The sequence below is a fragment of the Chiloscyllium punctatum genome, chromosome 1 (assembly GCF_047496795.1).
Source record: "Chiloscyllium punctatum isolate Juve2018m chromosome 1, sChiPun1.3, whole genome shotgun sequence".
Taxonomy (NCBI): domain Eukaryota; kingdom Metazoa; phylum Chordata; class Chondrichthyes; order Orectolobiformes; family Hemiscylliidae; genus Chiloscyllium; species Chiloscyllium punctatum.
Window position 1 is genome coordinate 129,915,129 of NC_092739.1, and position 25,535 is coordinate 129,940,663.

A 25,535-nucleotide genomic window follows, 5' to 3' on the forward strand; every position below is an offset into this window, starting at 1 on the left:
GTCAAGTTCTGGAGCACAAGTCTTCAGTACTATTAGTACTATTAGTACTGAAGTGGTATGTTTTACCTCTCTTTGAATAAAAAGCGTATTTACCAAACTTCTTTTTCATCAAGGCAGAGCCTTTTTAAGTAGAGTATAATTATACCAGCAGGAGGAAAGTAAGTCAATCGTTGATTAGAATATGAAAAAAACTGAAGAAATTTACAGAGCGGAATATTACTGGGGAGGGGACGTACTGTTCACACCACAACCTCGGCTTGGTGTTACAAACTGTAAAAAAGGCTGCTGCTTGCCTTTCAGTGATAACCCACTAGGGTCTGCCTAAATGAGGGAACTGTGAGACCATCATCCCATGGAGAAAGAAATCCTGACCCCAACAACTTCGGCCTAATCTGATTGGCTGGCAGTTGAATATTACTAGCAGTGCCAGCATTCACTGGGTGCCAAGCGGTACTAATGAAGTATAAAATGAGGCGAACATCTTTGGTGCAGGTGGGTCCGATTGGCACCAGGCACTACCTTGAAAAGGAGGTAAGCTTCATGTTTTGTTGCTCTCAGCTGAGATGGTAAGGCAGAGGGATGAGTTCCTTCAGTCTGCCTTCCCTAGCCATATAGAGTCAAACTCCAGTGTTTGTTTGTTTCTTTCTTCACATGATTCAGTCTCTATGTATGTATATAAAGGTATTTTTAATCAATAAAGTATATTTTTGAAATAAAGAAAACAGTATTATTATGAGGACAGTGAAACCCTGCTCCCAAAGGCCTCAAATGGCCCAAGGGCAAGAGAACTGGTCAATGTCTTAGTCAAACACAACATAACTTGGTATTGGATGGGGATTGCAGTGGCCTACCCCCTCCCGCTCTATTTTACATCATATTCCTTCCTCCCACCACAAACTGCAAATATATTGGTGCTGGGGTTGAGATGTGGTTGCATGTTAATTAACAGCATATACAGAATTACCTTTCCTGCCCGGCTGTATCCCATAGTTGCAGATGGATTCTAAAAGGTTTGTCTGTTTTACCATTCACTCCTCCAACATGGTGCTCCTAAACAAAAGAATGCAATTTTATTAGTGATGCTGCCTGTAAGTGGTGGATTGCCACAAAGGATTAATATTATCAGATTTATTAGTTCCATTCCTTACAGATTTCGCAGTAAAGAGGCAATGTTACTGTCGCAGTGAGTTCCTTTTGACTATTACATTTACATTGAAAAACTAGGTATACACTGTAGACCCAGAAAAACATTCTGGGTACTTGATTGCACCCAGACCCCACACATTAGATACTCCCCCCCACCTGAAAAACACACACAGACACACACACACACACACACCCACACATACACAGATACACACACTTGCCCACCACATACACACTTGCCCACCACATAGACACACATGTACACACACACACTCTGACACACACACACACACAGACAGACAGGCGCGTGCGTGTACACACACACACACACACACACACACACACACACACCTACATATAGACACACTCAGACACACACACACTCTGACACACCCACACACAGAGAAGACAGGCGCGTGCGTACACACACACACTTACAGCTTGGTTCATTTCCAGTCCCATCCCCACTGGCAAATTGTCTTGGGGTGCCTCTTTTGAACATACAGCTTGTCAGACATGAGCTAATAAGACATGACCAAGATGGTTCAGTCTTCTAGCTATATGATTAAGTTCATGACATCTTGATAAAAAATGCCCAGCAGATTACAGAAACAAATCAAATGAATTCCCATTTTTTTATGATAGAGTAATTTGAAGAACTTTCTCTGCCTTAAAAGATATTATTTTTTAAAATAAATTGGAAACACTGGAAATATTGGAACACAGGGTTTTATATTTCTATCGTGCTTCAAGTGGCTCGACATCATCTACTTCTGTGGCACTTCATCCACCAGTTTAAACACTCACTCTCCCACCACCAGTGTGCAGTATCTACAAGGTGTAGCAACTCGGTAAATCTCCTTCAACTGCACCATCCAAACCACCATAAAGCTCTACATCTACAAGGACAACGGTGGCAAATGTATAAGAATACCAGCACCTGCAATTTCTCCTCTAAGCCATACACCATCCTACAAAAAAGAACTTCAAGTCATAAATTTTTCATTGAGAAGATGATGACCAGCTTGGGCTGTATTTTCAATATTGAGAGACAAGATGGGACATAGTTTCAATAGAAAATATCCTTCACTCTCCCCTTTATTTAATGTTAACCAATACATTTTGAGGTGTTATATTTGATGATGGCTATCCTCAGGTTTCTTTACAATATCATTGTGATCTGTTATTTTGGTTCTCCATGATAGACTGTCTCCTATGGGAAGTTATAGGCAGTTTGCACTGGTAGGAATGTTGGTCAGAAGTCACACAAGCCAGAGGGATTCAATGCCGGCTGGTTTGTTGCCAGTTTAGAAATTCCCAACATTCACTAAATTATTGTTGATACACAGAATCCCTCAGAGAGCCACTGCCTTCTAGCTTTTGAACACAAAGGAAAGTCAACGTCGAAGGATCTTCACTGGTTCAAACGTTTCAAAATAAAAACATGTTCTACCAGGTCATAGAGGAAGTTTAAGCTCAAAAAACTGAATGGGCAAAGAGTAAAGAAGCACCTTCCATTAGAATATTATCCTTCCTTCACGTTTCCTGTGGAAAACAAAGTTTTAGTTAAATACTTAATTAAAGTTCACTGTGGGTCTAAACCTGGCACAGTCAAGGACACTGATGAAGAGTCATCTAGACTCATGGAAGCTGTATGACCTGTTGTGATCTCCAGCATTTGTTTTTTTTTCAGCACAGATTCCAGCATCTTCAGTAATTTGCTCCTACATTGTGTTTAATCGACTGCCGTGTCTCTTCGAGGAATGTCTACCCTGAAGAGGTTTTGCTCTTCCCTCCAGCAGGAATCCATGTCATCTCTTTTACCGTGTACATCTTTGTTGCACAGGTCTGATTAAGGGTCATCTAGACTCGAACCATTAGCATGCTCTCTCTCCATGGATGCTACCTGAGCTGCTGTGATCTCCAGCATTTGTTGCTTACCATCAAAGGCACTGCCTGATTTGAATGGGATGCATTGTGGTTAAATTCTTCACATGTGGCATCAAGATTATGCACATCCCACATCTGGGTTAGGATACAGTCAAATGCAACAAGACATTATCTCAATGGGGAGGAGTGTTTGAGACGGAAAGACATCTCACTTAGTATCAATTTATTATACTTATCCTTTCATGGGATGTGGGCATTGTTGGTTGGCCAGAATTCCTTGCCTAAAACTAATTATCTTTAAGGAGGTAGTGGTGAGCAACCTTTTTGAATCCTTGTACTTTATCTGATAGGTATATCCACAGTGCTACTTGGAAAGAAGCTCCAGGACTTTGATCGAGCAATAAGGAAGGATTGGGATATCATTCCAAAACAAGACAGTGTGTGATTTGGAGGGAAAGTAACAAGTGATGGTGTTCAATGTATCTGCTGACTTTCACCTTCTAAGTGGAAGAAATTTAGAAGGAGGAACCTACCAGAGGATGTTTGGTGACTTACTACTATGCACCTAGTTGATGTTACACTCTGTTGCTACAATGTGTTAATGTTGAAAGGACATTGATGCTGGTGATATGTTACCAATCAAGTAGGCTTCTTACAATAATATACAATAACACAATACAATGCAGCCCATCAAGCCTGCACCAAATCCTAATTCTATTTAAACCTGCTACATATTGCCCATATGTGGTTTCTATCCCTCTGTTCGCCTCCCATTCATCTATATATCAAGATATGCCTTAACTTGTCTGCTTCCACCACCTCCACTGGCAATACATTCCATGCACCCATCCTCTGAAAAAAAACCTTTCCCTGCCCTTCTTCCCTAAATTTTCCCCCTCTCACTTTAAACCTGTACCCTCTTGTAGTTGACCTTTCCATCCTGGGGAAAAACCTCTGAGTATCCACTTTATCTATTCCTCTCATAACCTTGTAGACCTCGATCAGTTCGCCCCCCCCCCTCAGTCTTTCCAGTCATCCTAGAATTTTGTTCGAGCTGCATTCATCCAGACAAGTGAAGGGTTTCTGATCGCACTCTGATTTGTGCCTTCTAGTTGATGTAGAGGTTTTGGGGAGTGAGGAGTTGTGTCATTTACCTCAGATTTCTCAGTCTCTCACATGCTCTTGCAGCCATACTAGTTATATGTTTGATGCAGTTCAGTTTTTGGTCAATGCTGAGCTTAAGGCTGTTGACACTGAGGGATTCAAAGTGAATAGTTTTTCCTTGATGGAGATGGTCATTGACTAGCAACTGTGTGATGCAAATGTTACTTGCCACTTATCAGCCCAAACCTGGTTTCTATAGCTTCAATCATAAGAGCATTGATATATTAACTTAATTCACTGATTAATTTAATCTTTCATTATACAAATCACCTCAGAGATCCCACTTGGCCAGAAAGTACTTTGCAATAAGTGGAAACCGACGATATTTTAACAATGATACCTGCCATTTGAAAACTGTGACATTTCCCCACAGAACATTCAAATAATGGATAGAAAATTACTTTTACAAGTACACTTTTGAAGCAAATTTAATTTTATGTAAGACTTTTCCTCTTTAGATTTAATTCCCTATAGTGTGGAAACAGGCCCTTCAGCCCAACAAGTCTGCACCGACCCTCCGAATAGTAACCCCCCCCCCGACTAATGCACCTAACACTATGGACAATTTAGCATAGCCAATTCACCTGACTTGCACATCTTTGGAATGTGGGAGGAAACCGGAGTATCTGGAGGAAACTCACAGAGAAGTGGGGAGAATGTGCAAACTCCACACAGGCTGGAATCGAACCTGGGGCCCTGGCACTGTGAGGCAGCAGTGCTAACCACTGAGCCACCTTGCTGCTCCTAGTTTATCTCTTGGAATTAGGTTTCAGCTAGAATGGTTAAAATAATAGGAAAATACTCACCAGTCTCTTTTCTCGAAAATCAATTCCCACTGTAGTGACAAACTTGGGATTGAATTTATTCTCTGTGTATCTGTACAGAAACGTGGTCTTACCAACTCCTGAGTCTCCAAGAGCCAGGAGCTTGATCAGATAATCATAGTCCCCATCAGTCATAGTGCTATTCACGCTGATGCTGTAAAAAAGTTCAAAAAGAGCAGAACATGAGAATCAAAATCGTATGAGAGACCATCTTCACTCTTTAACTGCAATCTTTATTGTTGGTGACAAAGAAATATATACATTTCAAATGGTTCCAAACATACAGAACACCTCGGTACTCTAAGCAGCTACTGAGTTTTAATCAAAGCATTTATTAATGTACATGTAAATCTCAAGAGTCGTGCAGTCTCATGATATTTTTATCCCTGTAAAATAGAAATGCGTCTTACTTTAAGAACCAAATCCGGTTTTTAACTATAATTTCTTAGAGATGCCAAGTTTGAAACACTTCCAAAGCTTTCCATGATGACTTCCTATGTCTACATTTCTAATGGAAACTATCTGATAAATCTCACATACTATTAGAGCTTCTCACTGCTGAAGGTGCTGCAGTGTATTGCTTCAGTCATCTTCTGGCACTCCAGCTTTTTTTTGCAATTAATTTGCTAAATTCTGTGCTTTTCCATCCCAAGTAGGATTTATGGATGAACTACAATTCCATCTGTCTGCCCTGGTTCAGTTAGCGCTGGCCCACTGACCCTACTTGGTTAAAGAGTACGTTCCTGCATTCAAGTCAAATGCTTGATTCAATTTCCATCCAATGTGATATTTCAGTGTTGAGGAATATTGAGCTGGGTTTAATCTGGGAATTGGATGCTCATGTGTTTCAGTGGTAGTGTCCCTGTAACTTACCCAGGAGTTCTGGGTTTAAGTTTCACTTGCTGCAAAGGTATGTGATAACATCTCTAAGGCAGTTGATTATGAAACATCTACAAACCAAACTTCCGACCTAAACACATCCTATCAGAAATGTGAAGCTCAAATCAGAGCATTATATTAGAGTCCTAATGTGCACAGAGGTTAAATATTAAAAACTCAAAGAACTGCAGATGCTGTGAATCATAAACCAAAACAGAAATTGTGAAAAAAAGCTCAACAGATCTAGCAGCATCTGTGGAGAGAAATCAGAGTTTATGTTTCAGGTTAAGTGACCCTTTCTCAGAATTCAGTTGAACTTAAATTGTGTCAGTTTTTGTGTCAGGAACTGAATTCAAGCAATTCACAATAAAACTTAAAGGGGCAGTGATGGTCAAATATGTGACTTATATGAAGGGGCGAGCATTTATTGGTGGTTCCAGTTGTCAGGTGACAAAGTAACAAAGCAGAGACGAACAGATAAAATCATGGCTGCAACTTAACAGTGCAACTACATCCCATCAGTACCCGGTTCCATTTCACATTGCAATCCTTAATCACCCCTTTCCATCCAACCTGTCCCCACCATCCCTTCATCATTCTTTTCCCTTATTAATCTTATGGAGCCTAGGCCAACCTCCTCTGCCCATGACATCCACATTCCTTTAACAGCAAATATACCTGACCCCAGACAAACACGAGTCTTATGGTTTAGCAGTGCCTGCCTGCAGATTTGAAGCATTGTGCCTGTATCACAGTTTCTGTTAGCGTGTGGTATAAATTCTGGGGTGAGTTTCCACTGGGAACAATCCCACTTGCCATCCTCATCTAACATAAAAACTGCTGATTCCCAATTTTCCAAATCTCTTAAAGCTTTTTAATAGAAATTCATGTCTTGTCTCTCTTCACTTACACCTCATTGTAGAAGCATTTTAAAATGCCTCAATTGTCTGTGAAGCATTAATTAAGAAATCATTAAAGACCATGTCACACCATTTGCAAGGGACAACCTCATGCATGGCACCCCTGGAAACCTGTACCTTACTAAAATTGGATTGTGTAGCCATCCAAGTGTAGTAGATGACATCATCTGACCTTGTCAAAGTTCTGAGGCAATATGCCCATCATCTCACAGATGGTGGGTTGCCAACCATGTTGATTTGGAAAACTAAATGAACATATATGAAAAGCATTCAGTTCAAATGTTTAATTTTATACATGCAGCCTTGACATAGGATTCTTGAGAGTTGACGTTGGTTGTACCATTACAGTTCCTTTTCTGTGAGAAGTGTCACAATGTTGATCCTCCCAATAACTGTGTCTCATAAAGTTTATTTCCTATATCTCAAACTGAGTTTTTGTGCAAGTGATAAGTTCAAAGCTAATGATAGGTCTTTCACAGCTCCAATTAATGGGTATGTGGATCATGAACATAAACTTCCATTAAGATTTACTTTGACTAAAGTAAGCTACGTGTTTACACATGTCTAATGAACATTTCTCTGTAAAACAGTAAGGATATTTCTACAAATGTAATAGATTGAGTGGACTGACAAAAAGCAGATTACGACATTCATTTTTTACTGCTGCATGTACAGTTATTTTTCAAAAAGACACTTTAACTAATGTGTTATTTGTTTTCAAATTGTTGAGTTACTTCCATCTTTCCGTGAGAAACAGATGTTTACAGAGATTTCTGAAAATGTACCTAGAAGTCAGTCACGACTAATGGTCTCCAAGAGTAAACAGAATGTTATATTCCATAAACCAGAAAGGTAAATTAAAGCCTTTCTCCTTTCCCAGCAGGTTTTGTACCACACAGTGAAAAGATATATTTCATTTCACGAAATCCAACAAAATGAACAGACCTTAATTTACTCACTATAATAACATTGGATCATATGAATTAGTCACAGGAGCAGGGACTGGGACTTTCAAGCTTTGACATTCCTGATGAAGGGCTTATGCCTGAAACATTGACTCTCCTGCTCCTTGGATGCTGCCTGACCTGCTCTGCTTTTGCAGCACCACACTTTTCAATTCTTATAAGACAACCTGCCCATTCCAGATAATAACAACTACATATACAACACAGAAAGTGTTAAATTAATAAAACTCAGGAATGATGAATTCTTTTGTAAAGACAGGTTTTGCAATCTCTCTACCTAATAGTAGCAGAGAAATACAATGTCGATTACACAATGTATACAAAATGTAAATGAAAAAATAACTCATGAGCAATAGGAAGGATGTAATTACAACATAAACTGACCATTTGACCTAACATGTTCAGGCCAGTGCTAATGTTCCAGACAAACATCCTCTGTTGTTACTTGATTTACCCTACCAACATAATCTGTTATTAATTGTCCTTAACTGTGCTTATCGAGCTTCACTTTAAATGCATCTATGTTATTGGTTAAAATTCATTCATTGGTATTACTGCCTTGGCCAGCACTAACTGCCCTTATTAATCGACTTTGAGAGAGAATGGTAAACTGCTTTCTTGAACTGCTGAAATCCTCAGGGTGTAGGGATGCCACAATGCTGTTCAGGAGGGAGTTCAAATAAATTAAACCAGTGACAGTGAAGGAACAATGACATAATTCCAGGTCAGGACAGTGTTGTGCTTTAAGGAGAATTTGCAAGTCATGATATCCCAATGTATATGCCGCCCTTATTCTTATAGAGTTCTTGGGTGCTCCCAAGCAGCCTGGTTGCGGGGTGAAGTTTGAAAGTGGTACACACTGGTGCCACTGTGCACCAGTGGCAAAGGAAGGGAATACTGGAGGTGATAGATGGGTGCCAATTATGCAGCTACGTTGCTCTTGATGGTGTTGGGCCCCTTGCATATTTTTAGAACTACACAGTTCAGGAAGGTGGATAGTATTTTATCACCCTCCTGGTTTGTGCATTGTTAGATGGGGAATAAGCATTGCAGAAGCAGAAGGTGAGTTACTTATCATAGAATTCTTATCCCTCTTGTCACCAGAGTAGTTATATGGGCTAGGTCCAGTTCAGCTTCTGGTCAGTGGTCAGCTCTACGATATTGACAGTGATTCATTAATGGTGACATCATTGAATGTTAAGGGAAATGGTTGGATTCTGTCTTGTTGGAGATGGTCATTGGCTGACGTGTTTTTTTAATTCACTCATACAACATAGGATGTTACTGGCTGGCCAGCATTTATTGTCCATCCCTCGTTACCCCTGAAAAGGTTGTGGTGAATTATCTTTTTGAACCGCTGCATTCCATGTGTGGTACATAGACCCAAAATGTTTTTAGGGAAGGAATTCCAGGATTTCCTCCCAATGACACTGAAGCAACAGCAATATGTTTCCAAGTCAGGATGCTAAATGGGGTGGAGGAGAACTTGCAGGTGGTGGCAACCTCTTCTATCAGCAGTTTTTTGTCTTCGAGATGGTAGTGATCATGGGTTTGGAAGGTGCTTTCTGAGGATCTCCGGCAATTTTTTGCAGTGCTTCTTTCGATAGTACATGTTGCTGCTACTGAGCATTAATGGTGGAGGGAGTGAATGTTGTGTGGTATCTATGTTTTCTGCTTTAGCTACATCTTGCTTGAACAAGTTCCACATTCTAACCACTCACTGCATAAACAGGCTTCTCTTAAATGGATTATTAGCCAACTATTTTATATTTATTGTCCATAATCCTGATCTTGCTTGCATCCAAAACGTCATTGTTTTTACCATGATCAATCCCTTTAAAAATCTTAAAGATAGCTATCAGGCCATCCTCTACCTTCTGTTTCCTGGACAAAACAGCCTGTTTAATCTTTCCACGTAGGTACAACTTCTCATTTTTGGAATCATTCTGGCAAAATATTTTTCTCTCATGTCTCTATATCCTTTTCACACAAGTAATAATAAGCATTACTAATAGTTCCAGTGTCCCCAATGTTCAGTGTAAGGACTCACCCAGTAACAAGTAACATTAACTTCACTTAAGTGCCAATGTAGTCACTAACTTGCACAACTCAGCCAGTTCTTCCTGACCTTTGGTCACCTTCCCATCATTAAATCCCTCCTCAGGTCAGAAAATGATTGGATACCCCAGAACAAAACTGCTGCTATAAAAGAGGAGGCGACATGTCCTTGTGATGATGTCTCTCTTTCTGACCTTTCAATGCCTTGCTACCATCCACAAGGATCTAGTCAACAGAGAGATGGAAAACCCTTTAGTTCCTTGAATTGATTCAACTATGATTTATTTCAACATCATCCAAGACAGAGTATTGCAGCTATTGTTTGCTTGGTATTGCAGCCTTTGTTGGAGATGATCATTCCTGGGCATCTGTGATCTGAAAGCTATTTGCCACTTCCAGCCCAAGCCTGGATACTGTCGAAGTCTTGATGTAATTGAATACAAACTGCTTCAGAATCTGTGGAATCACAACTGGTGCTGAACATTGTGCAGCCATCCCCACTTCTGATCTTAGGTTGGAAGGAAGGTCATTGATGAAGCAGCTGAAGATGATTAGGCCTAGGACACTACTCCGAACTACTTGTACTGAGATGTTCTGGAGCTGAGAGGATTGACCTCTAACAGCCATTACTGTCTCCCTTTCTTTTCCCACTAATTCCCATTGACTCCCATTACCACAGCTGCTTGATGCCTTGTCATTAAGGGCCAACACTGTCACTTCCCCTCAGGGAGTCCTTTTCTTCTCCAAGATTAAATTAAGGCCAGTGTTCCTGATGAAAATGAAACTGTGCATCAGTGGGCAGATTATTGTTGAGCGAGTCCTGTTTGATCCCTAACATCACTTTACTTATGATGATGGAGCAGTAATTAACCAGGTTGGATTTGCCCTGCTTTCTGTACAGGATGTTCCTGGAAAAATTCTACATTTTCGGGTATTCGCCAGTTTTGTTGTTGTACTGACGAGGGATATGGCAATTTCTGCAGCGTACGTCTGCTAACCAGATTCCTGACACATATTTAATCAAGGTCTACTGACAATGGAAGCAACTTGAAATAAATTCACTGAGCTGATGCCTGGAATGAAGGGGTTGAATTAATCTGGTTAGGCCTTTATTCATTAGTGTTTAGAGGAATGAGAGGTGATCTTATTGAAACATACAAGGTTCTGTGGGGACTTGACAGGGTAATAGTTGAGATGACGTTTCCCCTCAGGGGATATTCTCAAGCTAGGAGACATAGTTTCAGTGTAGGAGGACACTCATTTAAAACTGAGATGCAAAGGAATTTCTTCTCCCAGATGTTTGTGAATCTCTAGAATTTTCCACTCCAGTGAGTTGTGGAAGCTGGATCACTGAAATTAATTTAAGAAAATGCAGATAGACTTTTTAAAAACTGCACATTTGAGAGCTATGAGAAGCTGACATGAACGAGGAGTTGAGGCATGGGATAGTTGGCCATGATCTTATAGAATGGTGGAGTAAATTTGAGGGGTGACTGTCTTATTCCTGCTCCCTTTCCTTACGTTCTTATGAAGATGCTGCATAGATGGAAATTGTTTTTGATGCAATTCCATTGAGATGATGTGACACAGACAATGAGCAATGACACTTAAACAAACCTAGTCTGCAAGCAAAACCCCACTCGTTCAAACTAGTTTACTTAAATTAAAACAAGTTAAAATTGCTCCCAAGCTAAGAGTTAATTATTGAATTAGAAAGAGTATAAGTTATTACCCATGCTTTTCTACTCATGTAATGTAAAACAGATCATCATTATTATGAAAGTTACACAGAGAACTGAAAAATGAAGCATGGCCACTGAATAATTCATGTCATCAGAAACTGATGAAAGTGAACATGGAGCACATATAGGTTTGTAACACATGCTAACCTGTCTTCTAAAGTAATCCTTCAAAAAAGAATGGCATGCGAAATCAGTAAGTGAGTAATCTATCACTAAAGAATGCATTTTAACCAAAGGAGGTCTCAATATCAGAGTGCTTTAGAAACCTCATCCTTTCAAGACAAAGATGATCTTATTTCTCTGATCCATGTGGAAAGACTGAAGGGGATTGGACTATGATGGTAGATACCTTAATTTTTTTCAATAGCTTCCCATCAGGATCAGGTCAATTGCCATACAGGAATTCCTATAGAGGAGGATCTTCTGGTGTGGGGCTGAGAGCGCTAGTGATAATGAAGGATCGTGATCAAAAGATTCTGATTGTAGCTGAAGTGAGAAGCAGGTAATGGTGGGGGAAGAGTTTACCATCAATTTGTTGGGCCTACAGTAAGCACTACGACAACAGTCCTGGAAAGGTCCTGGGGAGTGGTTCAATGATTTTTACTTTCTTCCTGCTGCATTGTTTCCTGAGGTTAAATAAGACCAGCTAACTGTGGTGAAAATTCAGTAACTGTTAAAATGACGGCAGACATCTTTATTAAAATGTACAGCTGACCAATCTTCCTCCTGCTTCTTTTAGAATCAACGATGTGTTAGTCAATCATGAGTAACTAAGTACCCATTTTCAAAGAACTAGAGACTGTAAAAATAAACAGTCTTAATGTTTTTGCACAGCAGTTAAACTGAAGGTGATGGTTCAGAGGGTAATGATGCCCTCCAGTCCCTCTGGTAGCCACTGCTCACGTAAGGACTCAAGCATACCAGAAATCACGCTGCTCCCTCTTCAGAGATACCAAACGAGGACATAGTTGTGGAAGAGAGACAGGCAAACACCCCTTTCACCACCCGCCAACTGGACTTCTTATTGGCTTCTTGGTCAAACTCAGTAACAGTCCCATGGTAAAGTCCTTTGATCCACCTTCTTTAAAATCTAGGCTGGTGAACTATCACCATCCTGTCAGTAACAAGAAAATACTCAGAGTATCTAAATTATCATAGATTGTAACTGCTTCAACAGAATTGTTGGATTTAACTCAGTCTTGCACCATATTTCCAAATTTTCTTCGAAACAGTGGCTATTGGAACACAACCCAAAAGTATTATTTACTGAATAAGAGCCCAGAGCCTAGTACAAAAATAAGAGCAAACTGATCATGCTCACAATCGTTAAGTTACAAACATAAAAATCAGGATGTTGTTATCTGAGCTGCTCATACCAATATCTTATCATCACCCTCATAACTGAAATGTATAGGACGGCATGAACTTGTCATAGATGGACACTAAAAAAATGAAAAGTCAGAGCTTGTCTGTCTGTTCTACCTTATAACAACATGATACTCCTCGATTACTGATAAGCAACCACTAACCACTAGAAATTAACATTTACAAGTATGGAATTTTTTTCATTAAGCTTTTAAATATTGATGGACATTTAAATGTTTCCTTTGTTTTTTCTCATAGAATACCTACAGTGTGGAAGGTCATTCAGCCCGTCAAGTCCACACTGACCTCTGAAGAGCAGCCCACCTCGACTCACCACCCCCCCCCCCCCTCCCCCCACACCCTATACCTCTGCATTTCCTATGACTAATCCACTTGGCCTGCAAATCCCTGGACACTATGGGACAATTTCCATGGCTAATCCACATAACCTGTCCATTTTTGGACTATGGGACGAAACTGGAGCACCCAGAGGAAACCCATGCAGACATGATGGATTTGAAAGTTTCACACAGACAGATGCCCAAGTGTGAAATCAAACCCGGGTCCTTGGTACTGTGAGGCAGCAGTGCTAACCACTGAGCTACTGCACCACCAACACTATCTCCTTTCTTTTATCTAGTTTCTCTTTCTCTCTCATAATGTTGCTTTCTGCACATGATTTACCATTGAATTAAATATCCAACTCTGTTTGGTTCAGCCTCTGCTGTGCTTAGTATTGATTCCTCACTGTTTGGTTTTACATGGAGGATATACAGTTATTCACCCAGGTCCAAAGTCCCCTGAAGAGGGAGCTGGACTAAATAGCTATTGAATAATAGGTAGAAAACTCCATCAGAAGTCCCTGCACATGTTTGTTCCAAGCTGAAAAGCCCTTGCCACAAATTATGAAATGTACTGAAATAAAAACATATGCATAATGGGAAAGTCTGTAGGGGTCAATTATGAAAACACAACCGAACAAATAAGGAGCAAGACTGATTATGTTTCTTTTCAACAGCAAAATACTGAGGATACTCGAAATCTGAGGTAAAAATAGGAAATGCTAGAAATACTCAGCAAATAGGGGACTGAAGGAGAGGTAACACTTCCGGTCAATGACCTTTTACATGGTTTTTTCTGAAACATTTTCAGCCATCCTGCAGTCACGCCAGACGCTAATCAAATGAAGGACGCTTCTGCTTTCACATGGATCTACAAAACGTTCCACTAAAGATTAGAACCTTGTTCCTAGTCAAGCATCACCTTTCAAAACTGATTTTGAACACAGGCCCCTTAGAAAATGAATCTGGGGAGATGGGTTTGGGGAACAAGAAAAGTTATGCTGATATTTTGCATTGGTCGTTAAGGTGAAAGATCGTTCGAACCACCCATTAACATAAAGAAAATGGAGGAGGAACTAAGTGCCATCACCATCACTAGAGACAAATTAACAGGACTAAACGCAGATAAGTCCCCTTGACCCTGGTTTGCAGGCGAGGATCCTAACAAAGGTAGCTACAGGGAGTCTCAACCAGAGTGTATATGGGGGAAGCAGTAAATGTGTTATATTTGGAATTCCAGAGGCATTCGACAGGCCACCACACAAAAGGTTAAGTCATAAGTACCTACCCTGTTGGAGGTATTACATTAGCATGTACAGAGAATTGGCTCATGGGCAGGAAACAGCAAGTGGGGATAGTGGGTTCTTTTTCAGGTTAGTGACCTGTGACTAGTGGGTTCCACGGGGCTCAGTGCTGGGACTGCAACTATTTACAATATATATTAATGACTTGGAGGAAGGAAGTGAATGCATTGTAGCCAAATTTGCAGATGACACAAAAATAGGTGGAAAGGCAGGTTTTGTGAGGGATACAAACAGTGTATAGAGAAATATTGATAGGTCGGTGATGTTGATAAACGGAGTATAATTTGGGAAAATGGAAAGTTTTTTCACTTTGGAAGGGAGAACAAAAAACACAATATTACTTAAAGGGAGAGAAACTGCAGAAAGCTGCAACACAAAGGGACTTATGGGTGTTTGTGCACAAAACACAGAAAGCTAGCACACAGGTAATCAGGAAGGCTAATGGAATGTTGGCCCTCATTTCAAGAGAGTTGGAGTATAAGAGTAGGGAAGTCTTAACACAACTATACAAAATGCTGGTGAGACCATACCTGGAGTAATTTGAGCAATTTTGGTCCCCTTATTTAAGTAAAGATATTTTGTTCATAGAAGCTTCAGATCACTAATATGATACCTGGAAATGCAGGGATTGTCTTCTGAGAAAAGGCTAAACGGACTGGAACCGTACTCACTGCGATTTAGAACAACGAGAGATGATGTCATTGACACATTTAGGACTCAAGGGATTTGACAGAGTAAATGCTGAGAGGATATTTCCCCTCATGGGAGTGTCCAGAGGACATAGTCTCAGAGTAAAGGGGCCCCAATTTAAGGCTGAGATGAGGAGAAATTTCTTCTCTCAGAAGGTTGAGAGTTTTTGGAACTCCTTGCCACAGAGAGCTGTAGTGATAGCGTATAAGTAGTGTAATCGAGGGTTAGAGGAAAAGGCAGGAAATTGGACATGAGGAATGCCACCGTGATTCAATATTAAACCACCACACAGCAGGTGAGAGGAGGTTAAAATAAAGGCTAAACACTGAAGTACACCAATCTTGATATGATGCAAGTATGGCTACCTGTATTTTCAAGATGGCAGGCAGTATTCTCTGTGACTGCCCTATCTTAGTGGAATCAGCCATGAATCTTTCGAATGGCGGAGCAGGCTCAAGGGTCTGAATGGCCTATTCCTGTTCCTATTTCTTATGATCTTCTTATAGTCTTATTAAAAATATCACCAGGGAGATTCATACACCCACTTCTTTCAATCATTTTGGTGTCAATACCAAATTGTATGTGAACTCTCGTGTGACACATACATCCATTTTATGACAGGACAGCAAACACTTTAAATTGATGGCTAACTACATTGCCTAGAAACTTTGCCAAGCCTAAAACAAATAAATATTCACAATGGGGCAAACTATTCCTGAATAGTCAAAGGAACTGTGCTCTTAATTAGATCTCTGAAACACTCTGCTTTTAAATCAAAGATACAATCTGATCTTTATGTAACTGAAACCAGGAATTCCAAACTGTGCTGCGATCATGCTGATCATTATCAACAAAACAGACAGGGCATATGAAACCTGAACAACTTGACATGGTTTCAATTGTGTTACATTAATAAAGTACCATTGGGAGTTTTATAAGAACAGTATGTTTTCTGGGAATGTATCTTTTTAGCTTGTAAGAGATTGAGGGACTGAATTTGGAAACATAGAAACTAGAGGATAGTTGCAGGAGTTGGCTATTCAGCCCTTCGAGCCTGCACCACCATTCAATGCGATCATGGCTGATAATGCAATCACAGTACCCCTTTCCCACTTTCTCTCCATACCCCTTGATCCCTTTAGCTGCAAGGGCCATGCCCAGCTTCTTCCTAAATAAATCTAATAAACTAGCCCAAACAGCTTCCTGTGGAAAAGAATTCCACATGTTCACAACTCTGAATAAAGAAATTCTTCCTCTTCTCAGTCCTGATTCTTACTGTGACCCTAAATCTGGAATCCCCAGACATCAGGAATATGTCTCCCGCATCTAGCCTGTCCAGTCCTATCAGGATTTTATATGTTTCTATGAGATCCAAACCCCTTCATTCTTCTAAATTCCAGTGAGTACAAGCCCAGTCGATCCAGTCTTTCCTCATATGTCAGTCCTGCCATCCCGGGAATCAGTCTGCTGAACCTTCACTGGACTCCCTCAATAGCAAGAATATCCTTTCTCAGACTAGGAGACCAAAACTACAGACAGTGCTCAAGATGTGCTGTGAGGAGGATCCGAAGAGGCTTACTAAAGAAATTGCCTACTTCTGCTCCTCATTCTTATGTTCTTATATTTTAGGACTGCAGTTTGTAAGTTAGGGTAAATGAAGATCAGGTGACTTGTTCTGCAGTTTACCTGCTGGTTTACTGGGCCGTTTGGTTGTTAAGAGATCAAGGAAGACTCTGATTATTTTACTGAGAGGAAGGCATGAGGTATTTCCACTTTGTGCCAATTATCACAATATCTGAATATGACATAAGCAGACTCCAATGCCTCCAAAGTTCCCCAAAGATGTTATAGGGATCAAGTGTTAAACAGTGTTCCTATAAACTATCAATTTACTTCTAAGATGAAAGGGAACCCAGATTAAAACAAACTAATTAGCATTTTACTTAGATACAAAGCAAATGTATTTCCTGTTGACATGGGAATGGAGGTAAAGGAAACCACTTTTGAGATTAGGTTACAGGTTTCCTATAAACTATGAGAAATGCATTTAGAAAGTAGTTGGCAGTTCTGTCTTGTGTAGTTTGCAGCCACCTCTGCATTGTACAGTAAAAGATAGAAGCTGTCAGAACTGAGCCAAGAAAGGGCTGATTCTATCATTTACCACACAGAATGCGGATGAGTGCTCACCCTCAGATTTAAAACTCAGTTTTTGCAGGAGGAATCTCTAGTGTTACACTCACAGCGAAAAGTAGTTATTGTAATGAGAAGCAGTGCCATCAGGAGTTGAGAATCTTTTTTTTACTGTTTCCTAGACCGTGAACTGCCTTCTCAAGTGACAACATAACATATACCCATAGTTTTTCCATCATGTTAAAATTTTAAATGGAGAATCTCATTTCCACCATTTAATGTACAAGTTGTCTCCAAAAATATAATATTTAGTCAAAGCATAATTTAGTCTTTTGTCATAGCAGAAGTTTCAAAAATGATGTTTTTTTTCTTCCAATTGTTAATTGGCAGCTTGAATTTTTGATTAAAATGTGTTAGTTTTTGTGGAGGTCATAGCAAATACTATTAAATTACAGATTAAATAGCTGAGGAGTATGTTAAATACAAGTTAGAAAATCCTAAAATATAACACAAGTTGTGAATCATTTTATTTAAGCACCTGAGTTCACACAACTGAACAGATATGGAGTTTAAGGTCAGGGATTGCCTGGAGCACAGATTTGTGCTATCTGTAAGGTCATCTATTTCTACTTTGGACTTTGCCCCTGCTGCTGATACTCCTCATTGCCTTTCAATATGACTGTGCCACTGCAGTTCCGTCTGCTCTCCCGTATTCTACCTTCTGTAAATCTGAACCCAGTTAAAACTCTGCAACACTAATGCACCAAGACCCATTCATCCAAAATCCCTGCGACCTACTTTGACTTACAATTAAGGAACATCTTGATTTTAAGACTGACATCCTTTTAAATCCCTTCATGATTTCACCATCTCTATTTCTTAATCTCCTCCTGCTTGTTCAGGGTGTTTGTGTGCTATATTAGTGATCTCATCAACATTCCCAGTTTTAAATTCTCAATCATTGGTGTTCCTGGTTTCAACTCTCTCAGCCACAATCTGCATTACGCTCCTTAAACCTCCCTTACCCTCATCTAGCTTTTCTACTTTCTGATATCTTTTTGAAATTATACTTCATGAAAGGGATGGAATGCAAACAAATTCAATCCAACTCAATTTTACAATCCTCAATTTGTAGCTTTCACACTGAAACAGCAATGGCTAGTTTGGACAGGGGTTAGAAAGAGCTCCTGTTCAGTGATATAGTGACCTGAAAGTTTGGTTGATTGACTGGGCCGAGTCTTCCTGCTCCTCCCAACCCATCGGGAGGGCCACATAATGTCTTTTGGAGTGGAATGCTCTTGCCTCACTTTTACTGCTTGACTTCCCAAATCTGAGAAATCAATGCAAAAACTGTTAAATTTACAACGTTAAAAATCACACAACACCAGGCTATAGTCCAACAGGTTTATTTGGAAGCACTAGCTTTCGGAGTGCTGCTTCTGCATCAGCTAACTAGTGGAGTAGGATCATAAGGCACAGAATTTATACAAAAGATCACAGTGTCATGCAACTGATTCAATATATTGAACAAACCTAAATTACTACTAAGTCTTTCAACTTTTAGAATGGTTGCAGGTATTATTCAGTAATATGTAAATCCCAGAACTTTCTTTCAAGTCACATTTCTGAGATAACTTAAGGTTTTATGAAAAAAGGTGACATCTCAGTTCAGACAATGCATTAAAGGTATGAGGTTAGAGTCTGTTTGTATTCAAACTTGAGTCAGACTGATTCTATTTCCAAAGTAGCAATTTATAAAATGTCACATGGATTGGCTGCCTGCAGATTGTGTGCTGTTTTGAAAAAAGTAGAATGTATCAGCAAATACAATTCTGCAAATGCAAATTTATCCTATAGACTTATGTGTGTGTGTGTATGTGTGTGTATGTGAGGGAAACAGAGGTGTGTATGTGTGTGGGTGTATATGGGAGAGGGTGTGAGTGGGTGCATGTGAGTGAGTGTGTGTGTGTGTGTGTGTGTGAGTGTGTGAGTATCTGCACACACACACACACTCTGACACACATGCACACACAAACACATACTTGCAAACCCATGTGCCAAGAAAAAGTTTTATTAAAGCAAGTCTAAAAACTTGCATAAACTCAAAAATGCAGTGACTATGTAAATATTTAAGCATCAGTGGTCTCATTGGAGTGAAGCATAGGTCAAAACGCTTTATGACACAAAACTACAAATAACATAGAAAATAGAACATAGAACAGTACAGCACAGAACAGGCCCTTCAGCCCACGATGTTGTGCCAACCACTGATCCTCATGTATGCACCCTCAAATTTCTATGACCATATGCATGTCCAGTAGTCTCTTAAATATCCCCAATGACCTTGCTTCCACAACTGCTGCTGACAATGCATTCCATGCCCTCACAACTCTCTGTGTAAAGAAGCCGCCTCTGACATCCCCTCTATACTTTCCACAAACCAGCTTAAAACTATGACCCCTCATGTTAGCCACTTCTGCCCTGGGAAATATTATCTGGCTATCGACTCTATCTATGCCTCTCATTATCTTGTATACTTCAATTAGGTCTCCTCTCCTCCTCCTTTTCTCCAATGAAAAATGTCCAAGCTCAGTCAACCTCTCTTCATAAGCCCTCCAGTCCAGGCAGCATCCTGGTAAACCTCCTCTGAACCCTCTCCAAAGCATTCACATCTTTCCTGTAATAGGGCGACCAGAACTGGACGCAGTATTCCAAGTGCGGTCTAACCAAAGTTTTATAGAGCTGTAACAAGATCTCACGACTCTTAACTCAATCCCCCTGTTAATGAAAGCCAAAACACCATATGCTTTCTTAACAACCCTGTCCACTTGGGTGGCCATTTTAAGGGATCTATGTACCTGCACACCAAGATCCCTCTGTTCCTCCACACTGCCAACAATCCTATCCTTAATCCTGTACTCAGCTTTCAAATTCAACCTTCCAAAATGCATCACCTTGCATTTATCCAGGTTGAACTCTATCTGCCACCTCACAGCCCATCTCTGCATCTTGTCAATGTCCCGCTGCAGCCTACAACAGCCCTCTATACTGTCAACGACACCTCCAACCTTTGTGTCATTTGCAAACTTGCTGACCCATCCTTCAATCCCCTCATCCAAGTCATTATTAAAAATTACAAACAGTAGAGGCCCAAGGACAGAGCCCTGTGGAACACCACTCACCACTGACTTCCAGGCAGAATATTTTCCTTCTACTACCACTCACTGTCTTCTGTTGGCCAGCCAAATCTTTATCCAGACTGCTAAAGTTCCCCTGCATCCCATTCCTCCTGACCTTCTGAATGAGCCTACCATGGGGAACCTTATCAAATGCCTTGCTGAAGTCCATATACACCACATCCACAGCTCGACCCTCATCAACTTTTCTAGTCACCTCCTCAAAGAACTCGATAAGGTTTGTGAGGCATGACCTGCCCCTCACTAAGCTGTGTTGACTGCATTTAATCACCAAGCCAAGCCATGCCATTCCAGATGGTCATAAATCCTATCCCTCAGAATCCTTTCTAACACCTTGCAGACGACAGACGTGAGACTTACTGGTCTGTAATTGCCAGGGATTTTCCTATTTACTTTCTTGAAGAGAGGAATTACATTTGCCTCTCTCCAGTCCTCAGGTACGACTCCAGTGGAGAGCGAGGATGCAAAGATCTTCACAAGTGGTGAAGCAATCGCACTTCTCGTTTCCCAAAGCAGCCGAGGACAAATCTGGTCTAGGCCTGGCGACTTGTCAATCTTAATGTTTGACAAAATTTTCAGCACATCAGCTTTCTCTATCTCTATCCATTCCAGCATGTACACCTGCTCTTCAAAGGTTTCATTCACTACAAAGTTCGTTTCTTTCGTAAAGGCAGAAGCAAAAAACTCATGTAGGGCTTCCCCTACCTCCTCAGACTCCACACATAAGTTCCCTATGCTATCACTGATTGAGGTAAAAACAATGGGCGGCACGGTGGCACAGTGGTTAGCACTGCTGCCTCACAGCGCCAGAGACCCGGGTTCAATTCCCGCCTCAGGCGACTGACTGTGTGGAGTTTGCACGTTCTCCCCGTGTCTGCGTGGGTTTCCTCCGGGTGCTCCGGTTTCCTCCCACAGTCCAAGATGTGCAGGTCAGGTGAATTGCCCATGCTAAATTGCCCGTAGTGTTAGGTAAGGGGTAGATGTAGATGTAGGGGTATGGGTGGGTTACGCTTCGGCGGGGCGGTGTGGACTTGTTGGGCCGAAGGGCCTGTTTTCACACTGTAAGTAATCTAATCTAATCTAATCTAATCTAATGCTGGAAACCAGATTCTGGATAAGTGGTGCTGGAAGAGCATAGCAGTTCAGGCAGCATCCAAGGAGTTCTGAAATCGACGTTTTGGGCAAAAGCCCTTCATCAGGAATAAAGACAGTGAGCCTGAAGCGTGGATAGATAAACTAGATGAGGGTGGGGGTGGGGAGAAAGTAGCATAGAGTACAATTGGTGAGTGGGGGAGGGGATGAAGGTGATAGGTCAGGGAGGAGAGGGTGGAGTGGACAGGTAGAAAAGGAGATAGGCAGGTAGGACAAGTCCGAATAAGTCATGAGGACAGTTACTGAGCTGGAAGTTTGGAACTAGGGTGAGGGGGGGAAGGGGAAATGAGGAAACTGATGAAGTCCACATTGATGCCCTGGGGTTGAAGTGTTCCGAGGCGGAAGATGAGGCGTTCTTCCCCCAGGCGCCTGGTAGTGGTGAGGGAGCAGCAGTGAAGGAGGCCCAGGACCTCCATGTCCTCGGCAGAGTGGGAGGGAGAGTTGAAATGTTGGGCCACGGGGCGGTGTGGTTGATTGGTGCGGGTGCCCCAGAGATGTTCCCTAAAGCGCTCTGCTAGGAGGCGCCCAGTCTCCCTAATGTAGAGGAGACCGCATCGGGAGCAACGGATACAATAAATGATATTAGTGGATGTGCAAGTAAAACTTTGATGGATGTGGAAGGCTCCTTTAGGGCCTTGGATAGAGGTGAGGGAGGAGGTGTAGGCGCAGGTTTTACAGTTCCTGCGATAGCAGGGGAAAGTGCCAGGATGGGAGGGTGGGTCGTAGGGGGGTGTGCACCTGACCAGGTAGTCACGGAGGGAACGGTCTTTGCAGAAGGCGGAAAGGGGTGGGGACGGAAATATATTCCTGGTGGTGGGGTCTGCTTGGCCCTACTCTTTTATTTGACCATTCTCTTATTCCTCACATACGTGTAAAATACGTTTGTGTTCTCCCTAATCCGTTCTGCCAAGCCTTTCTCGTGCCCCCTCCTGGCTCTCCTCAGACCATTTTTAAGCTCCTTCCTCGCCTGCCTGTAATCCTCTAGAGCTGAGCTTGACCCTAACTTCCTCCCACCTTATGTAAGCTACCTTCTTGCTTTTGACGAGAAGCTCCACCGCTCTCGTCATCCAAAGTTCCTTTATCTTACCCCTTCTTGCCTGTCTCAGAGGGACATATTTATTCATCACTCGCAACAACTGTTCCTTAAACAGTCTCCACATGTCTATAGTGCCTTTACCATGGAACAATTGCTCCCAATCCATGCTTCCTAATCATGTCTAATCGCATCATAGTTTCCTCTTCCCCAATTAAATATCCTCCCATTTTGCCTAATCCTCTCCTTCTCCATAGCTATGTAGAATGTGAGGCAGTTGTGGTCACTATTACCAAAATGCTCTCCCACCACAAGACCTGATACCTGCCCTGGCTTGTTTCCGAGCACCAAGTCTAGAATGGCCTCTCCCCTCGTCGGCCTGTCAACGTACTGAGTTAGGAAACCATCCTGAACACACCTTACAAAAACAGCTCCATTCAAATCTTCTGCTCGAAGGAGGTTCCAATCAATATTGGGAAAGTTAAAAGTTTGTGAGAAGATTTGCAGCTCGGGTGCACGTTGTTGTGGTTCTGTTCGCTGAGCTGCGAATTTGTGTTACAGACGTTTCATCCCCTGTCTCGGTGACATCCTCAGTGCTTGGCAGCCTCCTGTGAAGCACTTCTGTGATCTTTCCTCCGGCATTTGTAGTGGCCTGTCTCTGCCGCTTCTGGTTGTCAGTTCCAGCTGTCCGTTGCAGTGGTCGGTATATTGGGTCCAGGTCGATGTGTTTGTTGATAGAGTTTGTGGATGAGTGCCATGCCTCTAGGAATTCCCTGGCTGTTCTCTGTTTGGCTTGCCCTATAATAGTAGTGTTGTCCCAGTCGAATTCATGTTGCTTGTCATCTGCGTGTGTGGCTACTAAGGATAGCTGGTCGTGTCGTTTCGTGGCTAGTTGATGTTCATGGATGTGGATCGTTAGCTGTCTTCCTGTTTGTCCTATGTAGTGTTTTGTGCAGTCCTTGCATGGGATTTTGTTCACTACGTTGGTTTTGCTCATGTTGGGTATCGGGTCCTTCGTTCTGGTGGGTTGTTGTCTGAGCGTGGCTGTTGGTTTGTGTGCTGTTATGAGTCCTAGTGGTTGCAGTAGTCTGGCTGTCAGTTCAGAAATGCTCCTGATGTATGGTAGTGTGGCTAGTCCTTTGGGTTGCAGCATGTCCTTGTTCCGTTGTCTTTACCTTAGGCATCTGTTGATGAAATTGCGCGGGTATCCGTTTTTGGCGAATACGTTGTATAGGTGTTCCTCTTCCTCTTTTTGCAGTTCTGGTCTACTGCAGTGTGTTGTGGCCCTTTTGAATAGTGTCTTGATGCAACTTCTTTTGTGTGTGTTGGGGTGGTTGCTTTCGTAGTTCTGGACTTGGTCTGTGTGTGTGGCTTTCCTGTTTCCCTTTGTGGTGAATTCTCCGTTCGGTGTTCTCTGTACCATCACGTCTAGGAATGGGAGTTGGTTGTCCTTTTCTTCCTCTCTAGTGAATCGGATTCCTGTGAGTGTGGCGTTGATGATCCGGTGTGTATTCTCTATTTCTGTGTTTTTAATGATTACAAAGGTGTCATCCACGTATCTGACCCAGAGTTTGGGTTGAATTTGTGGTAAGACTGTTTGTTCTAACCTTTGCATTACTGCTTCTGCTATGAGTCCAGAGATCGGTGAGCCCATGTGGGTGCCGTTGATGTGTTCATATATTTGGTTGTTGAATGTGAAGTTTGTTGTGAGGCACAGGTCCAGTAGTTTGAGTATGCAGCCTTTGTTGATAGGTTCAACGTCCTGTTGTCTGTTCTGTGTGTCCAGCAGGTTGGCTATTGTTTCTCTGGCTAGGGTTTTGTCGATAGAGGTGAACTATTCATCCATACTGACTCGGTAGGCAGATTTTCCTCGACAATGGAAGCTTCTGTAGCTGTGATACCCTCTCTGATTAGTAGTGATACACCCCCTCCTCTTTTTCCCCCCTCCCTATTTTTTTAAATGCTCTAAACCCTGGAACATCCAACAACCATTCCTGCCCCTGAGAAACCCATGTCTCTGTTATGGCCATAACATCATAGCACCAGGTACTGATCCATGCTCAAAGTTCATCACTTTTATTCCTGATACTCCTTGCGTTAAAGCAAACACACTTTAACTGATCCCCTGGTTCCTTCCCAGGAAAATCCTTCCTACTAGCTGGTCTACGTCTTGCTCTTGGTAAAAACAATGACTGCAGATGCTGGAAACCAGATTCTGGATTAGTGGTGCTGGAAACATCGATTTTGAAGCTACTTGGATGCTGCCTGAACTGCTGTGCTCTTCCAGCACCACTAATCCAGTACCTCTTGCTCTTGCCTCATCTGCATCAACTCTCACCTCCGGTATACAGCTCAGGTTCCCACCCCCCGGCCATACTAGTTTGAACCCTCTCGAACTACTTGAAATAATGATCCATGAATTATTTTTCTTCAGATGTGGGCGTTGCTGGCCCACATTGTTCATGGTATAAACTAAGCAGATCTTATCCTTGTCCATGGTGTTGTATATAAGGGAATTGGTTTCCTCTGCTCAAATGCTATGATTATGTGGTTTTCTGTTGTTGTAACGTGCATCACCATAAATACCACAAGATTGTTCCACTGCATTCGTACGCATTCCTGCATGACTGTTATCATTATTTCATTCAAGAATTTCCTTACATTAGTTTCAACTTTTGAAGATTTCATTTCCAACTGTGATTCATTCAATTGCTTAATGAAACTTCAAAACCTTT

At 41.6% G+C, this 25,535-nt stretch overlaps 1 protein-coding gene across 3 annotated transcripts in view; it reads right to left on the minus strand.

The window, feature by feature from the left end:
- Window positions 1–25,535, minus strand: part of rab27b (RAB27B, member RAS oncogene family) — a 151,726-nt gene that overhangs the window by 22,459 nt on the left and 103,732 nt on the right. For all 3 annotated transcript variants that reach the window (XM_072574125.1, XM_072574115.1, XM_072574135.1), the window contains exons 2-3: window positions 5,007–5,178; window positions 965–1,050 (exon numbers count right to left, since the gene is read on the minus strand). In XM_072574125.1, the coding sequence (XP_072430226.1) occupies window positions 965–1,050; window positions 5,007–5,159 (239 nt within the window). In that variant the 5' untranslated portion in view covers window positions 5,160–5,178. The remainder of the gene's footprint in view (window positions 1–964; window positions 1,051–5,006; window positions 5,179–25,535) is intronic.